Raw genomic sequence first — 20,742 nt, 5'->3', positions numbered from 1 at the left:
TAACTTACCTTGGCAAAGTTGACTTCATGAGCAAAATGACTAAGAAACTTTTTTCAATTTCCCATTTTCTCACATCCTTGAATTGACTCTGATTTTCTGATGGAAAATGAACCACTTGAAAGAAGTACCCCTTTGTTTCACAGATTCTTTGAAGTTTTGGTGAGTAGTTCTAAAAGCAAATATAAATTAGCCATGCTTTATTACTAATTCTACACTTTAGTACAGACCTATTAATTAAACCCCGATTTCTTTCCAAAATAAGTTTTGTGCTTTTGAAATACTTGATAAAACTCTCGCTGATTTGAATGAGGGGCAGCTACAAAACCTTTAAAGAAACATTACAGAGTTTTATTGAAAAAAAATAACAAAGAGGAGGAATAGTTCATCATAATCAATTAACATATCTTTTGTTATGTTCTCACCCTAATGAAGATATCCACCTCTGGTCGGGTCTCATCTGTACTAATGATATAACACCTTACTGTGTTACTCCAGAGAGAGTGGGAAAACAGTGGTGTGACCTGCAATAAACTGGCAACAGCAGCATCCCAGTCATCTATAAGCAATATATAAAAACAGAGTTCTCTCTATTGTCTCAAGTAAAATTAATTTTTTTCTGACATTTTTCATATGAACACTTTAGATTTCATTTTATAAGTCAGATTTAAACAATATGAAGAACTATATAACACAGAAAAACAGAAAATATTAGAAGCATATTTAATATATTCACACACATAGAACTTTAATGGTAAATTATTTGAAATAATGGTGTGTGATATGTATCCAGGAAGTCTGGTTAACAGCTGCCCAACAAACAAAAAAAATTAAATCCCCCAACAAGAATAATGTCCATTATTATAACTGAATAATACCCAAGCAAACCCTGCATCTTCAAAATTAATTGTAAATAAGCTATACTGCTAAACACTGGGGAAGCAATATGTAACGCTATTTTTCTGTTGATAAATTGCATTGTTCTCAAAGTTTGTACCCTAAGTTGATTAATCACAAAAAGCTTTAAAACTAATTCTTTGCTTCTCATTTTGTAGTCTAACATTACCAAGAATCTCAAATTCAAATAAATTAACCTTTATAAGGAAGTAAGCTGGTGTTCCAAAGCTACAGGTCCAAGGAAACTTAAAAGTCAGAAAGACAAACTGCCTGAAGTCTGAATACTAACTTAAACATACTGGGTGTCACAGACAGGAAAGCATTAGACAATGCAACCTGTGCAAAGACTCGCCTTTCCCCACATTACAGCTATGTTTTAATATGCTCATTTAGCAAGAAGTAGGGACCTGAAACTAAACCTTTTCATGGGGTCCCCAAAAGGTAAAGCTAATTGCTGGTCACAGGTGAATATCATACTCAGTTATTCAGGACAAGTTAGAAAGCGATCACTGTTGTTATCAACTACAAAATACTAGAATAAGCTGAAAATCAGGCATGATCTCTCACATTATGCCAGTGTAATACAACACACATAGGCCTTGATCTTGAAATCAGATCTACTGAATAGACCCTCATAATCATAGAGTTCCATTTAATTCAATGACTATGCTAATCGGACTAAAGAATTGGGACACTACTTTGTGACAATATGCATGTATCATAAGCTGAAGAATCTGGGAGCCTGGAGGATAAGGCAAAGATAGAACACTTTAAAAGACACAGTTAAGGTATGCAGGTACCTATATCTCTATATATAGATATATTTATATCTATCTCTATACACACATACCTGCATGCCAAATCCAGCCACAGCACAACTCCATGTGTAGCCTAACCCCACATGCTGGATCCAGGCACAGTGCAACCCCATGTGCCAGCATGATCTGGTGCAGAGAGCCATGTCATCTGGACATCAGGGCTCACCATAGGCCCAGAAATTTGACAGCAGGGGAGCAGTAGCAGTGTTAGCTGCTGCAACTATGGGTTCCCAGGCTGCCGAATTTTTAGACCCAAAAGGTAGCCCCCGTGAGCTAGATGACACAGCTCTGTGTGCTAAATCAGGTCCACGGGCTAGAGGTTGAGCACCACCACTGTGTTAGAACAACTAAAGCCTCAACAGCTAAAGGGTCTTCTTGATCCTTGGGGAACTTTGTAAGAATGGATACAAAATACCTCAATGATAAACAGCATTTATTTACAATCTGTAAATAACAACTTTTAGACCCCAGTAGTTAGCAAGCACCAATTTCTTACCTCTGTTTATGTTTGCAAATGGTCCTTCCACATCTATAGAACTGTGAGCAAACTCAGGCCCTCTGAAAGACTGCTGAAGTTGCATCATGCTGCCCATAGATGGCTCACTTCCCAAAGCTCCACCAGTCCAGTATTCAGATTGGGCCCCAGTAGCTTAAAATAAATAAATACTCATTTTCACTAGCTAAACTACAATATCAGACCAAATCACTGAGGTTAAAATTTGTGCTCAAGTGCCACCTAGTAAATGTCTGCCCCTTTATCAGGTTAACTCACTGCTTTTGTCTGCTGTAATTCTAAAATAGTACTTCCTCCGTGTGCATGAGAAGCGTGTTGCAACAGAAATAGGTAACAGACCACGTAACATAGATCATTCAGATCCACTGATTTCAAAGGTTGTCTTAGGTCACCAATAAAGATTAAAAGGAGGCATTTCATAGTCTTTTCTGTTGATATTCATGCACAGTTCAAAATTTACTATCTCTGTTTAAGAAAGAATCAAAACAAAAACAGCCAAAAGATGTTGCAAGCCAAGATTCAGATTTCACCTTCTGAGCCAGATGAAATGTTCCTACTGTCTTCTTGTGCTATGCTTGGATCACTTCACTGCCAATCAATCTTTTACTTGGAAAATCCTAAACAAATCTTTCAAGAAAAGAAAAACAGAAATGCAGATCAAAAAGATTTAATAAAGAGTGTATGGAGAGAAACTATGGAACAAAAGTGAGAAGAAACTTCCAAGAAGAAAGGAGAAACTGCTCAGAGGAAAAAGTAACAGACACTGACTCATTAAAATCAGCAGGATGACTTGTGTCATTATAATTAAGCATGTGCGTAAGTGCTTTACACAATCCTAGCATTCCAAAACATAACATAAAGGTTATGCAGCTATCCCCCTTCAGGACAAATTTTTGAGGTCAAAACAGAGTCACGATGTAACATATTGTTTAGATACTGGGCCTCTAGGCAAATGTTACTGATCCCTAGGCTGCATTACATCCTTACTTGGAAAAAAAAAGGGGGCACTATTTTAGTTAAAGTGTCATATTTTAGATCAGATGCAAAGCCAGGAAACTGACAATTTTACTGAATACTTCCCACACTGTCCAATATCACTTAAGGCATAAACAAAGAGTCTGCCATCCCCACCGCTACACTGGGTTATGCTTTGTAGCTCTCTACACACCTCCTGTGTCATTAGGGCCTACAACAGCTTTGATCTCCCTAAATCAGTGCTTCTCAACCAGGGTGTTGGGGTAAGATCCTTTGAAGAGATCCCCTGAAGGGTGCTGGAGGACATGCAAGGAGATAAACAAGGGGTGAGGAGATAAGCCACAAAGGCAGGCTCAGGCTTCAGGTTTGAGGAGATAAGCAGATAAGGGCAAGCTCAGGCTTTACCTGGCTCCCTGCCACCACTGCCTGCCCCCCCCCCCTGCCCCCGGCAAGGAGGTAAGCGCTGTAATAAATACATTAGTTTTTTAAATGAGGTGCCACTCAGTTCAGAAAGTTATGAATGGGTGCGTTGAGTCCAACAAGGGGTGCCTTGAGTCTAAAAAGGCTGAGAACCACTGCTCTCAATAATGTTTCATAAAGGGAGCCTTTCTGATGGTCCCTACTAATTAAATATCTACGGTTGTAATTTATAAGATTACAGCCATTCAGCTTGCTCCCCTTATATCCCAATTTGGAAAATGATGTTCCACCTACCTAAGATTCATTTTATTTTCAGCTTGTTTACTCTTGGCCCTGATGTGTTATGTATAGTCACCGTGCTAAACTAGAACAGAAGGTCTAAACTGTGGGAAAGATGTAAGATGACCAGAAACTCAAAATAAAAAGAAAATGAGAAGCAGAAAGACTTGAAGAGGGTTAAAATTCACTATATCTATTTCAAGTATGAGTCACTATAAATATTCCCTGAAATTAGGGCTTTCATTCACTTGAAAAAAAAACAGAAAGAGAGAGAGAGAGAGAGAGAGAGAGAGTGTTTGTTTAAGTGAATGGAAGCCTCCAAGTGTTTCTGTTTCTCTTTTCTTTTTATTTTGAGTTTCCAGTCATCTCATTTATCACGGCATATTATTTATATAAATATATAAGGATGAAAACAGTTTACAATGTTAAATATGTTCTTGCTTGTCAAGGTTACATTATAAACATCCACAGTCTACATATTTCTTCTTTTTTATACTTTCTAGACCAGAGCTTTCCAAACTCTGTGCCGCGACACATTAGTGTGTCGGCGGCAGTGTGTAGGTGTGTCGCGCGAAATGCAGAAAATTTTGCGGAAGGGCACCGCGGAGCTCCCTTACTCGCGTCTGCTTCCCTTGGCCCCTCCCCCGGAACTGAATTACTGTGTCGCAAAATGATGCATGTCTAAAAAGTGTGTCACCAACATGAAAAGTTTGGAAAGCTCTGTTCTAGACATTAGTCAAAGATTTTTTGTTCAGTTTCTGAAAGTAGCATGTAGAACTTTTACCTGTAATTTCTGTGCAATTGTCATCTGAATCAGACTCTTCAGGATCAAACACTTGGATCCCTTGGGCTTGCAGTCTCTGAAGCTTGGCTTCCAGTTCTCGTTTAGCTCTCAGCAAATCCTGAATTTCATTTTCCTTAGTTTCTCTAAAAATCTATAAAAAGAAAACGATTGAAGTTGTAAGCCAATGGTGCCAACCCTCATGTTTTATCATGAAACTTGTGTAATTTGATGCCTAAGTTCTTGGATTTACATATTTAGATTGCATTCAAAATAGATTCTAATACTCATAATTTCAGGGAAAAGCTTGAAACTGTGACCACAGTGCAAAGCCAAAGGTTCAATTCTAGGAGACAAATAAAAAGAACTTGGCATTTATTATTTTTTTTAATCTCATTATTTTAAGGCCTATATCATGTTTTTAAATAATTGTGGGTTTTAGTGCTGTCCATCCCAAATGTAAAATGGAAAGTGACATACACAGTTGTTAATTGATAGTTTCAAGACAGGTGAACTTCTTCAGCCAAGCTATAATTTGTTCTTAAAGATTCCCTTTCATTCTTAATAGATTTAATGTATTACTTTGCTGTGGATTGATATGTTAATTTAAAGTCTAAAATAAAAAGTGAACAGGTATTTTAAATGGCCCTGTATATGCAGTATTACTATCACAAGCTAAAGTTAAAGAGTTAAAAAGTTAAAGAGCTAAAAATAAGCTCCCAAAGAAATAAAATACTTCAGGAGCAACAAAGGGAATGCATAGACTTAAATTGCAAATAGTTGGAATCAATGACCCAGGAGATACCTGAAAATCCTACATTCAGAAACAATTTTGGTCTTATTCATCTATCAAGACATCAACTTCTGTTGCAGTTGATGACATCAGTAATTCCTAAAACAGTTCAAAGAACTAAATGTATTGTTTGATTTTTTTGCTGGGAGCTTCATCAAAGACAAGAAGGGAAAACCCAAAGCATCAACCTGGCAACTAAGAATCTTTTTAAGGTACCCGGGGTGAAAATGTTAAGGCTTTTACCTTCATTAACATTTTAGTAAGAAAAAGGAAAATGCCAAAAGTTGTCAGTTCTTTTAATGAAAACTACAAATGCTAAATAGTGAAAATTACTAAGAAAAATGTTTTTCCTTTAAAAACTGCAAACGTTTAACCCATCTGTATTTTCTTTGCCCTTCCAGGCATGAAGCTGGCAAAGACTAATGTTGAAATAACACAGGTGGCATGTCTAAGAATATGAAGCAATGATACATGAAGCAATGATCATTTTTCACTATCTGAAGTGTTATTTTCCACCAAATCTAAACAATGTTGAATGAAAGCAGGCATCTTGTTTACCTTGAACTGTCTCTTGACTTTGTCACGGTCATGTTCAAAAGTAGCAGCTCTTTCCATGGCTTGGTATTTGGCTTCTAAAGCACTTTCTTTCTCTCTAAGTATTTTTTGGTAAGTTTTCTGAAGAGCCTGAAAACATTTAATGTATTAATATCTTGGAGAGGGAATATCATTGCTACAAAGTTTTAGAACATTTTTCATCTGTAAGGTTGAGTAGCAAGTTCAGCAGGCTTGTCTCACACAGCCATCCCATACCATCTTTTGACTTCAATGAAGACCTTTGGTTTAGATTTAAATCAGTGCAGGCCAACCTTTATGGCAGATGTGTTACATATTAAGCCCGGAGCCTTTTACAAGTGCCACTCCAACCCCCTTCCCTTTCCCCTGCCTGAGCTGCTGCTCTGCTTACTGCTTCTTTCCCTTCCCAATTTGCTGATTTGCTTTCTGCATTCTGCTCTACCTGCCACTGTGCTGCCTGTCCCCTTTCTGATCTGCCTTATGCCACACAGAGAGGCTGTCTGTGCCACTTGTGCCATCCATGCCACAGATTAGCCACCTTGCTTTAAACCCAACCCAAACCAGTACAACAATGCAATGTGCTTCAGCGAATGAGAAACAGAATGTCCTAACAAACAGAATCCCAGTCCTTACAATGAGTCCTTTGTGAACAGAGTCCCTACATCCCCAAGGGAGCCCCACTAACTTCATTTCGATTTTGGTGGGGGTCTGCCCAGGCACATGCATTTACTAACATGAAGTTCATTGCAGGATGTAGTGGTCTAAGAAGAAAAGCAAAATTGGCCTGTTCCAAGCTGGAAGAAATGAAAATCACACACAAACTACAATGAACTAACTGTAAGAGGTAAACTAGGTATTTGAGTTTTGTTCTGTTTTACTTTTAAACTAGCCAAGTCATGTGGTTCATTTTGCTTTTTTGTACACCTAAAAAATAGCAGACTGAACTGAACGTAACCCAAAGGCAATTCTGAATGTTATTTCTGTTAAGCAACCATAGAGTTGGTAGAAGAACTGAGCAAGCCAGCCTGATTCTCCAGAAGATGGTTTGGAAGAGGCACAGATATAAAGCAGTCACGCTCAACCTTGCTGGCTGGAAGGCTGGATGGGAATTCCCAGTCCCTCCACAGGCTCAGAGCCACCAGGGGTAGGCTTGGTCTGGCCCCGATCCAGCTGTGCAAGGGAAGGGAGCTTGCGTGGCCCCGGCCTGGCCCCATCAGGGAAGAGGGCATGACCTGGCTCTGATCCAGCCCCACGGGAGGAAGGGTCATGCCCAATCCTGTGACAGGGAAGGAGTATTACATAGCCCCAACCTGGCCAGGCAGAAGGAAGTAGGTGTACCCTGGCCCACTTTAACCTGTCAGAAGGGGCAGGAGGAAGGAGGAGGGGGCATGGGCTGGCCCCAAACCAGCTACCAAGGGGAGGGGAGTGCATAGCACTGCCCCAACCTGGCTGCACAGAGGGATGGATGTGTGGGCCAGCCCCGATCTGGCCGTGCAGAGGGAGACTCATGGCCCAGCTCTGATCCGCCTCATGGACGTTGAGATTTTGGCAGCAGGGAACAGTGGCAGTACTGCCACTGCTCCCCTGCCACCAAATCTCTTGACAATGGGAAGCCCTGCGGGCCAGGTTCCAAGGGTCCACAAGCTGCGTTTGGCCCACAGGACAGAGGTTGAGCACCCCTGGTATGGAGGACTGGTTTTGGGGACTGTACTCTTAAGTAGGGGTTTACTGGGCTTTCAACTCCCAATTTCAGAAGCAACAAAGTGCTCGGACATTTACTTGCTGCACAACTTTGGCCACAACCCTTCATCTTCTCTGTGCCTCAGCTTCCCCCGATGTCAAGTGGGAAAACCCATCTTTACAACGCGCTTGAGAACTGAAGAGGAACCGTCAGGTCCAGCCAAGGCAGCAGTCAACACGATTATTGGTCTCTCTGCTGCCGAGGGGCTAGGACAGCGCTGTGACCGGTTTACCTGGAGCTCTGCCCGAAGCCGCTTGTTCTCCCTGTCCAGCTTGGCTTCCTTCTTCACCATGGAGGCCACCTCATTGCTCTTGCTGACGCGGAAGATCTCGTACTCTTTCTTCAGGCGCTCATACTCGGCCGCGCACTCCAGCTCCTGCACCGAGGCCGTGGATTTGAAGCTGGCCCCGATGAGGCCCCCGGGCCGTGATGCGCCCACCCGGCGCAAAGAGCTGCGCAGCAGGCGGGCTTTGGGCTTCACCTCCACTGGGATCTCACAGGCCTCGCCGCCGCCACCACCGTACGTGTCCTCGATCACCTCCCCAGCGCCACCCGCTGGGCTCACCAGGGATGAGGCCGTCCCCATGGCTGGAGAGGAGCGCAGCCCTCACGCCTGCTGGCCCCCTGGCATGGGCTGGCAGCTGGGGGGTGAGGGGGTCACACAGTGGCTGACCCAGAGCAGGGGCACCAGGACACCCTGGGGGCGCTGCTGGGGTGGGCACCACAGCTGTCCTCCCTCCTCCTGCGCAGCACGGGGCTACCCCGGCCCCGGGGGCAGGCAGAAGGGCCAACGAGCGGCACGGGGTGGCACCGGCGAACGAGGGAGGGAGGAAGGAAGGAGCGAGCCACGTGGGCCGCTTCCCGCCCGCCCCGAGGGGCTGCGTCTCCCGCCCCGCCCCGCCCCGCCCCGCGCGGCGCTCCGAGGGAGCGGGGCTGAGGGCGGGGGGGAAGCGGAGCTGCAAGGAGGGGAGAGGAAAAAAAGCGGCCTTGCGAGCCAGGAGGAGCTGCTCAGCGGCGACTGAAGCAGTAGAGAGCGTGGAGAGACAGCAACGGGGAGAGGGGGACAGCAAGGGAGCAGGTTAGCCGGGGTCGTTTGGTCAGGGGCCATCCCGCCTCGAGCTAGAGCAGACACTCTGAGGTCCTTTCCAGCGCTGCTTTCCTCTGAAAGGAAAGGGGGCACGCCTGGAAAGGTTATGGTTCTTGCTAAAAAAAAAAAAAAAGAAACGCCGCACTGTTCTGGTATGTGGTGAAGAGATCCGTGCCTGTTATATTCCTGTTTTCTGGCCCCTCAGCGTTGGCTGAGAACAAGTGGTCGCTGCTTTTTGCAGCACCAGCCAAGCTGCCTGTCTGCTGAGCCAGTTCTGCTCCTCCAGCAAAATATTTGGGTGTTTTTTGCCAGTAGTCGGGCCAGGTTTGGTCCTCGAATGACTCACGGTTTTGGAATTGATTTGGCAGATCTGACTTGGAACACAAAACACTTTCCTTAAAATAAAATAAAAAAGTGCGTGTGTGTGTGAGTATGTGTGTATGTATGTGTGTATATACGTATGTATGGATAATTTGCGGCATTCCATCCAAACTAGGTCTCTGCCTAGGATTGCCGCCAGCCCTCAAATGCCCAGCATAGTTTCGATTTTGTTTCTTATGGTTATGTCCTTCTCAGGCAAGCGCTTCCACTCATGAGTTGTCCTGTTTCCGTGGGACTCACAGGATTGAGGGCTCGGGATGCAGCTCTAGGGCATCGTCCTGGAGTTTCATAACAGGGTCCCGTCCTGTGAGCTTTTGAGTGCACTTAGCTGCTGCTGAAGTCAGGGAGAATTGATGGTACAAAGCATTTCACAAGAGATAAGTACGGCATCTAGTTGGACAGTGGTTCTTAACCTTTTTTTAGACTCAGTGATAGACCCTGTAATAGACTCAAGGCACCCCTCCATAACTTTTGTGAATTGAGCAGTGCCCCATTCAAAAAACTAATTTAGTTATTACAGTGTTTACAGGGGAAATGGCCAAGCAGAGACAGAGCCTGAGCCTGTGCTTATCTGCGTATTTCCTCATACCTTATCTCTTTACACTGCCACAATCTCCAAAGGACCTTACAGCTACCCTGGTTGAGAATCACTGTCCTAGGAATACGCTGTGATATTAGGATATTAAGCACATAGTCCAAATAGGGCTCTCCTACTGCATTTTATTCTCTTGCCTTGATATGTCTTTGTAAACTATCAAATCCATCTCAGCCAGATTTGTTTTATCAGGAAGAAGTTGTCTCCCCCTTGAAAAAGGATTCATCCCCTGACTCTAAATGGTTGATAACTTCTTTTCTAAGGAAAATGCATTCTTTATATCTTCTGGAGTTTGAGTTCAATTTGATGAATACATTGCAGTATGTTACTTGCCTCTGACTACATCTTTAAAACCTTGTTTGAATGGATTTTTCGATGAACCAGCCACCGAAACTCACAAATATGGTAGTTTGCTTCCAAATCTCAAGAGTCCATGATATTGCAAGTGTATGAAAAGGAAAGAAACATACAGCCACATCAAAGCAAGTCTTACCTGGCTTATGCACCTGTTGTGTGAACTACAAGTCATCTTATCATGAAAGTATAAGAGTAAGTATTTTAGAGGGCTCCCCATAATGATTTCAACTTGAACCCCCCATAAAATTGCTTCTATTTGAGGAAGATTTGTCTGTTGTTGTACACAGATGAAAAATAAAATAGTTTTTTTTCTTTTCATATGATTCCTATGAGCTGGCTGCCACATCTGTAGCCAGATTCTACCCTATGCCTCTGTGAAAAGACCTGGCTGCAAGATCTGTTGCATGTGTGGCCCCATTTGGACATCGCTGTACACCAAGTTGGAGCAACATCTCGGCCAAGAACATCTCAGCCAAGCAAGGCCTAAATGCCTTCTTATCAGCCTCTAGAATATTCTTCTGTTTGACTGCTCTCTCAGCTCTGGGATTAAGAGTTCTGGTGCTGCTTGTGGTTGCACTGCGTTTTTTTCATGATCTCTGTTATGCAAACCATGGCATTCTTTACATGTAGTTTCAGTCATTACTTTTAGACCTAGAATTTAAAAAAAGTGTGCTGTATTAAAAGGGTCTCTAGACCAGCTGCTGATAATCCATTGACAGTTATAATAATGTTGGAGGAATTGGTGGCATTGTTTTTCTTATGCTGCCTCTGGATGTGTTACAGGAATGTTATGAAGAGAGAGCATTTACAAGCTTTCCTGAACAAGAAAATTATATTGCTTCCCTGTTGCTTCATGGACTGAATTTCCTAATGATTAGAGATTTTAGATTAGCCTACAACAACATTTAATTTGTAAATTGTAGTGAAGATTGTTTTAAATCACCCTTTAGTTTAATTAGAAGGGCATCCAACTATTCATATTTTTGCACATCTGTGGAAAACAGAGCCTCAGGAAATGTAAAGACTTATCGTCTTAACTTTCAAAGATTAAGTGATCCAGACAAATAATAGTTCAGCCTTGGACCGAATATCAAATTGAGTTCTTCAAAATGGACTTGTCTTACTATATTTTTGTTGTGTTCTTCTCAGACTTCAGCAGGAGCAACCCAACTCTTTCAGGAGTAAAGCATTAGGCATTTGTAATGCCATTCACATACCAGTGCATGTTAGAATCTTTGAGCTGCTTTATGTTTTAGCAGTTTAATTTGCAATGCACTTTACTGAGCTCTCTGGTACAATTCATGTACCAGTTATTGTTTTAGTAGAAACAGGACCTATATTTGTAAGGCCTTTTCACAGCTGCTATTCTAGCCTTTGTCTGTCAATAAAAGGCCCCATTCCTCTACTGTATAGTAGGTGGGAATTTTCCACAGTACCCATCATCCTTTCCTATCCTGATTATTATTTACTATTTGTATTTCCTAATAACTCTACCCATGTTATAGTTACCACACTGCTTCTGTGCTGTGAGTGGTTTTATGCGGGTGTTCCACAGCCTGAGTTTCATTCTAAAGGGGCGTATCTATATGTGCTATTATATTAGCATGTAGTAATAAACTCTGGCGCATATCACACTGGAATTTATTGCTCCCATTCACCCCATTTGAATGTGTGCCTAGGACCACAGCACATTGAGCTGGTTTAGAGCAGCCCTGGCTGGCAGGGGGCCCAGGGGTTCAGCAAGTAGCTGTGCACTGAAGCACCCTCGTGCCCCAGCCAGTTGCATTAGTATCTACACATGTGCTGCTGTGGAGTAAAAAACAAGTACTGCTGTGCTGCGGAGTTAGTTTCCTGCAGTGTAGGACTCCTGTAGTTTCCTACGGTTGCACGTGTAGATGTGAAACATTTACTGTGGAGCTAATTAGTCTACTCTGCAGTAAACATCTCATGTAGACACACCCAAAGAGTAGTATTTGGATCTACAGACTTTAAGAATGTCATCATGTTACTGCAGAGCACAATAAATAAAAGTCAGTGGAGATAGAGTAGGACCAAATGAATCTTTCTTATAGCTATTTTGAGTTGAATTCATATCTAGTGGATCAATTTTCTAAGCAGCTTATCTCCTTGAAAAAAATAAAACTTTGCATTGATATACATAAAAAAATCTGATAGTCTACATTTGAAATCATTTATTTTATCTCTATAATGATATTGCTTCCATCAGTAGTATGTTGCCTAATATTTTTCAAATGTATTTGAGATGCCTGCCTTGCTACTTAAGTTTTCTTACTCTTTGTCTGTTTCATTTTAGGAAGTATTATTTACCATGTGTAAACAAAATCTACAGACGTGAAACTGTCCCCTAGAGATAACTGGAGGCTCAAAAACTATAGCACTACCTGAAGATTTTTGCAGATCTCTTCTGTGCAGCTTCTTCTTATCTGTGGAAAATGAAGGTAACTGTATAGCTCCGATTGCAGAATTGCTTTGCCTCTCACGTACATTACTGTGCTGGTTTATCACTACAGCTCAAAATTAACAGATGTTAATTTTACATAAGACCATGCACAGTTTATGGCTACATATGTATTCCAGTATAATTTAGTATAAATTTGTGTAATTTTTTATAAATAGGTACAGGAAATAGCCAAAATATGGGCTTCTGGAGTGAGCCTTTCAGACTGTAGGTTGCCACATTCTGCATGTTAAAATAAGAGTTTTACAATGATTAGCATAAATTATCATCTTGAAAGCAGAAGATGCTTTAAATGGAAAACAACCAAGCAGCACAAATCTATTTTTTCTCCTTTTTAAATTCCATCTTTGCAATACTTGTTTTCCATCAATATCTACTGTAGACAAAGGCAGAGCACTAGAAAGGCCTTCATATGTCAGCTGTACTGCATTAAAGTTAAACAGGTTATTATTATTAAAAAATCTGCATCTAAGTACAGGTTTCCTCACATGATGAAGAATTATTGTGTTTTTGAAATTAGTAGTGTGGTGATTTTAAAAGATTGTTATTTTTATCCTTTAATATACATGATTCATCCTCACTCTTTATAGTGGCTATGAAGACTATCCTATGAAGAATAACCTGCTATGATGATGTTCCACATTAACTTTCTTGTAATGTCTAGTATTTAAGTCCAAGTCCTGAGTTGAGGCCTCGATAGGCCAAATGATAAAACAAGTGGTAGCTTGACTGAATGATTTTAATTCATTTCATAATCTTTTGAAAAATAACACCAAATCTGGAATTTGGTATGGAAAGAGCTGGGTTGCAGGGAGAGGGGAGTTCAAGAAAAGTGGTTGCTTCTCAAGGGAGCGATCCTCAATGCACAAACTAAGTCTATTCCATCTCGGAGGAAAGGCAGCAAGAGGGTACAGCAGCCCCCCTGGCTCTCCAGGGACCTAGCAGACCTCCTGAGGCTAAAAAGAAAGGCCTACAAAGGATGGAGGATGGGAGTCACCTCCAAGGAGGATTATTCTGCACTGGTCCGGTCCTCTAGGGAGCAGACCAGCAAAGCTAAGGCTGCAACTGAACTCCAACTAGCTTTGAGCATCAAGGACAATAAAAAGTCCTTTTTCAGATATGTGGGGAGCCGGAGGAAAAGCAGGGGCAACATTGGACCCCTGCTGAACCAGATGGGGCAACTGACAACTGATGCCCAGGAAAAAGCCAACCTATTAAATAGGTACTTTGCGTCAGTCTTTCATCAGCCCCATGGGATGCCCATGCCCGCTACAGGGCCGGGAAGTCCGGGTGAGGGTGATCCCCTGCCCTCCATTAATGCTGACTTTCTGAAGGAACATCTTGAGAAGATGTTCAAGTCAGCTGACCTTCAAGTCAGCCGGCCCTGACAATCTTCACCCCAGGGTACTCAAGGAGCTGGCGAGCATCATAGCCCAGCCTCTAGCATGGATCTTTGAAAACTCTTGGTGCTCTGGTGTAGTGCCCGAAGACTGGAAGAAGGCCAATGTGGTGCCTATCTTCAAGAAAGGGAGGAAAGTGGATCCGGCTAACTATAGGCCCATCAGCCTGACTTCTATCCCAGGGAAGATCTTAGAAAAGTTTATTAAAGAGGCCATCCTTAATGGACTGGCCGACGTCAACATCTTAAGGGATAGCCAGCACGGGTTTGTTGCGGGTAGGTCTTGCTTGACCAATCTCATTTCCTTCTACGACCAGGTGACCTATCACCTGGACAAGGGAGAAGAGATATCAATTGATGTCATATATCTTGACTTCAAAAAAGCCTTCGATCTGGTGTCCCATGATCGCCTCTTGGAGAAACTGGCCAATTATCGCCTTGGGTCCTCCACGATCCACTGGCTGGAAAATTGGCTCCAGGGTCAGACCCAGAGGGTAGTAATTGATGGAAGTCACTCATCATGGTGTCCTGTGACCAGTGGGGTCCCCCAAGGTTCTGTCCTTGGACCCATACTGTTCAACATCTTCATTAATGACGTGGACACTGGAGTCCAAAGCGGACTGGTCAAGTTCGCCGATGACACCAAACTTTGGGGCAAAGCTTCCACACCAGAAGACAGGCGGGTGATCCAGGCTGACCTGGACAGGCTCAGCAAGTGGGCGGACAAGAATCTGATGGTGTTCAACGCCAATAAATGCAAGGTTCTCCACCTTGGGAAAAAAAACCCGCAGCATCCTTATAGGCTCGGCAATGCTATGTTGGCTAGCACTATGGAAGAAAGAGACTTGGGGGTCATCATTGACCACAAGATGAACATGAGCCTGCAACGCGATGCAGCGGCTAGTAAAGCGACCAAAACGCTGGCTTGCATCCATAGATGCTTCTCAAGCAAATCCCAGGACGTCATTCTCCCCCTGTACTCGGCTTTAGTGAGGCCGCAGCTGGAGTACTGTGTCCAGTTTTGGGCTCCACAATTCAAAAAGGATGTGGAGAAGCTTGAGAGAGTGCAGAGAAGAGCCATGCGCATGATCAGAGGTCAGGGAAGCAGACCCTACGATGACAGGCTGAGAGCCCTGGGGCTCTTTAGCCTGAAAAAGCACAGGCTCAGGGGTGATCTGATGGCCACCTACAAGTTTATCAGGGGTGACCACCAGTATCTGGGGGAATGTTTGTTCACCAGAGCGCCCCAAGGGATGACGAGGTCAAATGGTCACAAACTACTTCAAGATCATTTCAGGCTGGACATAAGGAAGAATTTCTTTACTGTCCAAGCCCCCAAGGTCTGTAACAGCCTGCCACTGGAGGTGGTTCAAGCGCCTTCACTGAACACCTTCAAGAGCAAACTGGATGCTTATCTTGCTGGGATCCTATGACCCCAGCTGACTTCCTGCCCTTTGGGCAGGGGGCTGGACTCGATGATCTTCCGAGGTCCCTTCCAGCCCTAATGTCTATGAAATATGAAATCTATAACCAACATTTAACCTTTGTATAATATAAAGACTTATTCAAAGTTCAAAGACCATGACAGTCTTTCAGTTAACTTCAACGGTTCAGGCCCTTAAGTTCACGTCCTTCCTATTGAAACTGGTACACAAAGAAAAAATAGCTCAGAAATTGGACACCAGTCACCATTAAGCTAGATGCAAATAGGTTTACCTTTCAGAGCAAGGCCTTTATCTAAACTTGTGATTCTTAGCCAGGGTGCTGCCAGATCCTTTGAAGGGAGCTATGAGGTGTGAGGTGACAAGCTCAGCAGAGGGGCTGATCACCTACCTGTACTACCAGGCCTCTCTGCAAGGAGATAAGCACTGTAATATATAGATCAGTTTGTGAAATTGGTTTGTGAAACTCAATTCACAAAAATTATGGAGGGTTGCCTCAAGTCCTATGAGGGGTTTCTTGAGTCAAGAACAGTTGAGAACTACTGACCTAAGCTCTTTACAAAATAAGCTACTTTTTGTTTGTTTCTGGTATCTGAAAATTACAGTTCCCTGGGTGTTGAGTGTCCTGGTCAGTAAAACTTGTCCTGATAATCAAGGCTGTGTACACTACTGAGTGAAAAATAGCTTCCCTTTTCCACTGAACATTCATTTCTGGTAATTTAAAAGCCTCACATGTTATTACAAAAATAATTATGCAACTCTAAAAGATTATCAGGAGTACAGAGAAATCTTATTTGAGGAATAAATTCAGGCTTGAAAAATGTGGTGAATATTGCATCTCATCTCTGATGCTCATTTATTATTACAGGCATGCTTTATGACAGTATACTACATTTTAACTGATTTTTTTTGTATTAAAACAATGTCGTGAATAAGTAGCTAATTATAAATGAGTACAACAAATCTTTAGAACATAAAACATTATAAAGCCTTAGAGTGCATTCCATCTCTTATGTACTAACTTTATTATAGTCTATTAAGCTGAGCCTAGCATGGATGTATCCAGATTCCATTTCTTGAGAAACTTGAAAAGAATTGGGAGTAGAATTGATGGAAATTGTACTGAGAAGACATTCACTTTTAAAAGTTCCTGTAACTTTAAATTTTGTAACTCTTCAACACTAGAGGGCAGGAAGACCTTGAGAAAAGACTGGGAATGTGCAGTTGAGTGGCAAAAATAGGATGGAGAATCCTATATAAAAAGATCAGTATCATGGCTGAAGTCCATGTGCTTAAGGGGGAATCTGGGCTGCTCTGGGCACAGAACTGGGGAATGGCAGGGCACAAAAATAACACTTGTCTCACTGTTGGCCCAGGCACCGGTACCACTACCAGCAGTACAGCCACTGGTGCTGCCCCATGTACTGCTGCTGCCACTGCACAGAAGTGCCCAAGTATACCTCTGACAAAGACGATGAGAATTTTAAAAAATCAACATTTTCAATTATAAGGACACCATCAGGAATGAAAACAGCATAACTAGATTGTCCTGGAAGATGTTTGGAGTCCTAATATTTAGCATGGAGTTGCATAAGTATAATACTGTGCTTTTATATAATGCCTTCCACATCAGTCATGGCTACAACTATTTGAAAAGGACAGTCAGTAACCTACTAATAGGAAAGGCTAAACCACAGTGAAATAACCAACAATTTTGCCACTGATTTGTGTAGGACCAAACCTTGGTCCCAGATGCTTTGCAACATGAAACAACTATCAAGTTTTTGTTGTGGTTCATTTTTATTTTTTTTCCATTCAACAAGTAAAGCCTGGAAGGTATTTTGTTTTTTATCTTTAATTTGGTAGTCAAGATGGATCAAAAATAATCTAAAAGTATCAAAAACCATACCAAGCCACTCCTTCCTTCTGTCTACTGTCTCTGCAAATTCAACCTTAATTACATGAGGGTGACCAAGCTGAAACAAAAGTACCCAAGAAACGTTTTACATAGTGAAGTTCAGAAAAATGAGACTGATAATCAGACCCAAATTCAGCTTGACAGCTGCAAGGTGTCAGAACGAGATAGACTCTTAAGTCTATGTATCAAATGACTCAGCAATACAACTCCATAAAATGTTGGCCAGGTGACTCATTGTCAGTCTGAATTGGGTTTTGACTGGCAGTCCAACAATGAGGTAGAATCCAGGCAAGAGATCAAACACTTCAACTTCCACTTCAATAAGGATGCATCCTCACTGAACTGAAAAGGATACCTCAGGCTCTCGTTGGTGTTGTGGTCACTTCTTCCTCATACTTCTGTCTATTTCATGTGGTCACAAGACCTAGAGGCTACTTTCTTATGCACTGCTTTTCTGAATCACTGGATTTAATTGTGGATTGAAGTTTAGTGGTTTAAGGAAGCTCTTGAAAGTTAAAATTACTTAGCTCTTTTTCCATCTGACACTTACCACTGATATGACATTGGGCAAGAATCTTATGCCTGATTTTAAAAAAAAGTTTACTAAATTTTGTATACATCAGTTTTTTAATATTTAACTTGAAAAATATAGGGTCTGAGTTTTCAGAGCTGTTGAATACTCACAGTTCTTTATTTTCCTTCCCAATATCAAGTTGTCTTATACCATGTATACTAGTTTCATGTCTCAATTGACATTTTCTACTATTTTCCACTATCTCTTTGCTTAGTGTAACAGAGATCCCTTACTTCCAAATGATTAATGCACTTTCATATTTTTTTTCTGTATGCTGATGGTAGAGTGTATTTTATGCTGACACCTCTTTGTAATAGTTTTTGAAGGATCTTTTAAACCTTTTGCATTTTTAATGCAAAAGCAGATAAGTACCTCTCAACCTCTTTTTTTTACCTTTTTACCAATCACTGGAGTGGGTGTAGTAGTTCTTTGCCTCCATAGTGTTAAGGGTCTTAAGAAATGTGTTTAAGTCAATTTGAGATCCTTGTATGAAAGCTTTGATACAAATGTGAAGTAGTATTCCTCTTTTCATATGGGTAATGGCTTAAAAGAAAATATTTTCTTGCACCCCTAGTCTAAAAAATAGAAAATATTATTATGAGAGAAACACATTGATATATTGCAGAAAAGAGAAATAATAATGAAAAGTCATTTTCCCCTCTGCTGTATTAAATAAAAAGTATTTGCCTAAAATTGGTCACTCTGTACCCACCTAATTCCTAATTAAGTGGCATTTTGGTGGCTAAGTCCATGAGAGCTGTTCACAAAACCCAAACGCTTCCTAACTCTTAGGCACCTGAAAGACTATAGATGCATATATTTTTACCATTTGAATTAGCTAGAGGCCTAAGATGCTACTAGTGATGATTCACTTCAAAATAGATAAGCATTCCTGGAATTTAGGACTGGACTCCAGCACTTCCCTGTTCTGTAGTAAATTGTCTAATCACTGAGCTAAAAAGTCATGTACTCTTTCCCCCCTCCCTCTGTTTCAACAGGAATGTGGTAAATTTTTCTGACAGCCTCCTCTGTAGTTTGGCACTCTCCTGAGAGGTGGGAGATGTGGCTTTGACTAAGGAGGTCCTAGAACCTAAGTCTGCCAACCTCTGAATGAACATTCTAACCACTAAGCCATTAAATTAAAAGTAGAGGATACTACCACCGATACCACCTCTTCTCTTCCTCTTCGCTCTCTGTTCTATGTGAACAGAGTGAGCCTATTTTGGACCCCCAAAAGAAAGAACCTAGGTACATAAGCCCATGAAATGGTTCAGGGTTTTGCTTCCACATAGGTGTTTAAATCAGGGCTGCAGGCAGATACGTGAGCTGGATTTTGGACATGACCTGCTCTTCAGTGTTTTGTATTAGTGAGCTTAGCTATCATCGTGCTCCATGTGCTGGTTCTTGGATACCGGAACACTGAAATCTCTCCATCTTTGTACTGGGGGCATAAGCACCTGACTGAAGGCTGTGAATTCCACCATCAGGGCTAGGAACCTGAAGGTTAGGTGTGTTGTTTCTCAGGGTTGTGATCCCTAAGTCCCTTTGTGGAACTAAGGGTTCAACTGAAGAAACCAGTTCTAGAGTGCCAAGTCAACAAGTACTTAAGTATGTCACTATTTCAGTTGAAGACAATGAGGCTGTAACTGTAATGTAACTGTGGATGAAATCACTTGCCTCTGTTTCCAAACTGTAACAACTTTGCTTATGTAACATTAAAGAAATGTAATGGAGCTGTTTTTGAATTATTCTAAAAGAAGAAATTTGGTTTGTTGCCAATCAAAAAATGTTTTATTTTGCAATTCTGCTACTATTGGGCTAAAACCAGTGCAACTCCATGGTGGAAGTAGTAATGTAGGTTGGGCACAGGCATTGTTTTCACTCTGGCTAGGTACAGACATTCAAAAAGCCTGAGCCTGACTTGATTCAATATTTGCAGGTTAGTGTAACCTACACAGATTGAACTAATTTGCAAGTGAATAAACATTCACTTTGGATTCTGGAAATGCAGCCACGTGCCTGCAGTGGCTCAGGCCAGAAGCTGGGGGGCGCTAGAGCGAGTCCTTGGCTGGAGGGAAACTGAGTGGAGGGAAGGGGCATGGCCAGCCACCAGCAGGACTGAGTGTGATTTCTCTCATGATACCAGGGTCCGGCCATGCCCCTGCTACTGCCACTGGAGCAGTGAGGGGGGTGGGGAGGGCTGGGGACACCTGGCAAGGGCTGCTGCCCCCCTACCAGGCGGACCCAGCTACACTCTGGAGCAAGGTTTCGCACCCTCACTCCCTTCTCAGCCAGCCAGAGCAGTGATAGTGCTCTGGCTAAGGAGAAGAGGGGCAGGGCCAATACTGCTTGGTTGGAACAGATAGCCCAGCCCAGGACTGCAGAACATGCTGGGATTCTGGGGGACTCTGATTTAATTTAAACCAGGAAGGGGTCTGGGACAGAAGTTCCATAAACTGATTTGACCTCAGTCAGTGAAGTCTGATACTACATGTGCCAGGCAAATGTAACGGGCACTTGAGGCCTCAGTGCTGGAGGTGGGTCTGCCTCCTACTTGCCTGCCATGACTTGATAGATTTAAGAAAGGAATGGGATCTTCCTCGGAAGATCGGCTGTCTTTCCAGCCTCAGGCTGGCCAAGTGACTTGGGGCTCTGCCTCCCCTACACCCTGTCCACTTGCCAACTGAAATACAGTCACAACACTGGCACAAGCTTGACTGTC

General features: G+C 42.4%; 1 protein-coding gene and 2 long non-coding RNA genes across 11 annotated transcripts in view; 2 read left to right on the top strand and 1 right to left on the bottom strand.

Annotated features, from left to right (window-relative positions):
* Positions 1 to 8,593, bottom strand: part of NPHP3 (nephrocystin 3) — a 43,120-nt gene extending 34,527 nt beyond the window's left edge. For 3 of the 4 annotated variants that reach the window (XM_014602517.3, XM_019483549.2, XM_019483548.2), the window contains exons 1-6: positions 8,021 to 8,593; positions 6,033 to 6,158; positions 4,685 to 4,835; positions 2,209 to 2,361; positions 423 to 556; positions 9 to 169 (exon numbers count right to left, since the gene is read on the bottom strand). In XM_014602517.3, the coding sequence (XP_014458003.1) occupies positions 9 to 169; positions 423 to 556; positions 2,209 to 2,361; positions 4,685 to 4,835; positions 6,033 to 6,158; positions 8,021 to 8,374 (1,079 nt within the window). In that variant the 5' untranslated portion in view covers positions 8,375 to 8,593. Of the gene's footprint in view, positions 1 to 8; positions 170 to 422; positions 557 to 2,208; positions 2,362 to 2,756; positions 3,626 to 4,684; positions 4,836 to 6,032; positions 6,159 to 8,020 lie in introns of those variants that run through there. The other variant, XM_019483550.2, reaches the window with a different exon arrangement.
* Positions 72 to 6,043, top strand: LOC109282258 (uncharacterized). The gene is made up of 2 exons (XR_002089195.1): positions 72 to 159; positions 5,876 to 6,043. It is a non-coding gene; the product is annotated as an uncharacterized LOC109282258 (long non-coding RNA).
* Positions 8,594 to 8,666: 73 nt separating the features above from the next.
* The window catches only part of LOC132250891 (uncharacterized), an 81,691-nt gene continuing 69,615 nt past the window's right edge, over positions 8,667 to 20,742 (top strand). For 5 of the 6 annotated variants that reach the window (XR_009462570.1, XR_009462569.1, XR_009462572.1 and 2 more), the window contains exons 1-2: positions 8,667 to 8,866; positions 12,523 to 12,667. This is a non-coding gene — a long non-coding RNA (uncharacterized LOC132250891). Of the gene's footprint in view, positions 8,867 to 10,043; positions 10,401 to 12,522; positions 12,668 to 20,742 lie in introns of all 6 variants that reach the window. The other variant, XR_009462568.1, reaches the window with a different exon arrangement.

Source organism: Alligator mississippiensis, chromosome 5 (genome assembly GCF_030867095.1).
Source record: "Alligator mississippiensis isolate rAllMis1 chromosome 5, rAllMis1, whole genome shotgun sequence".
In the NCBI taxonomy this organism is placed as follows: Eukaryota; Metazoa; Chordata; order Crocodylia; family Alligatoridae; genus Alligator; species Alligator mississippiensis.
This window is presented reverse-complemented; position numbering and strand designations above follow the sequence as displayed.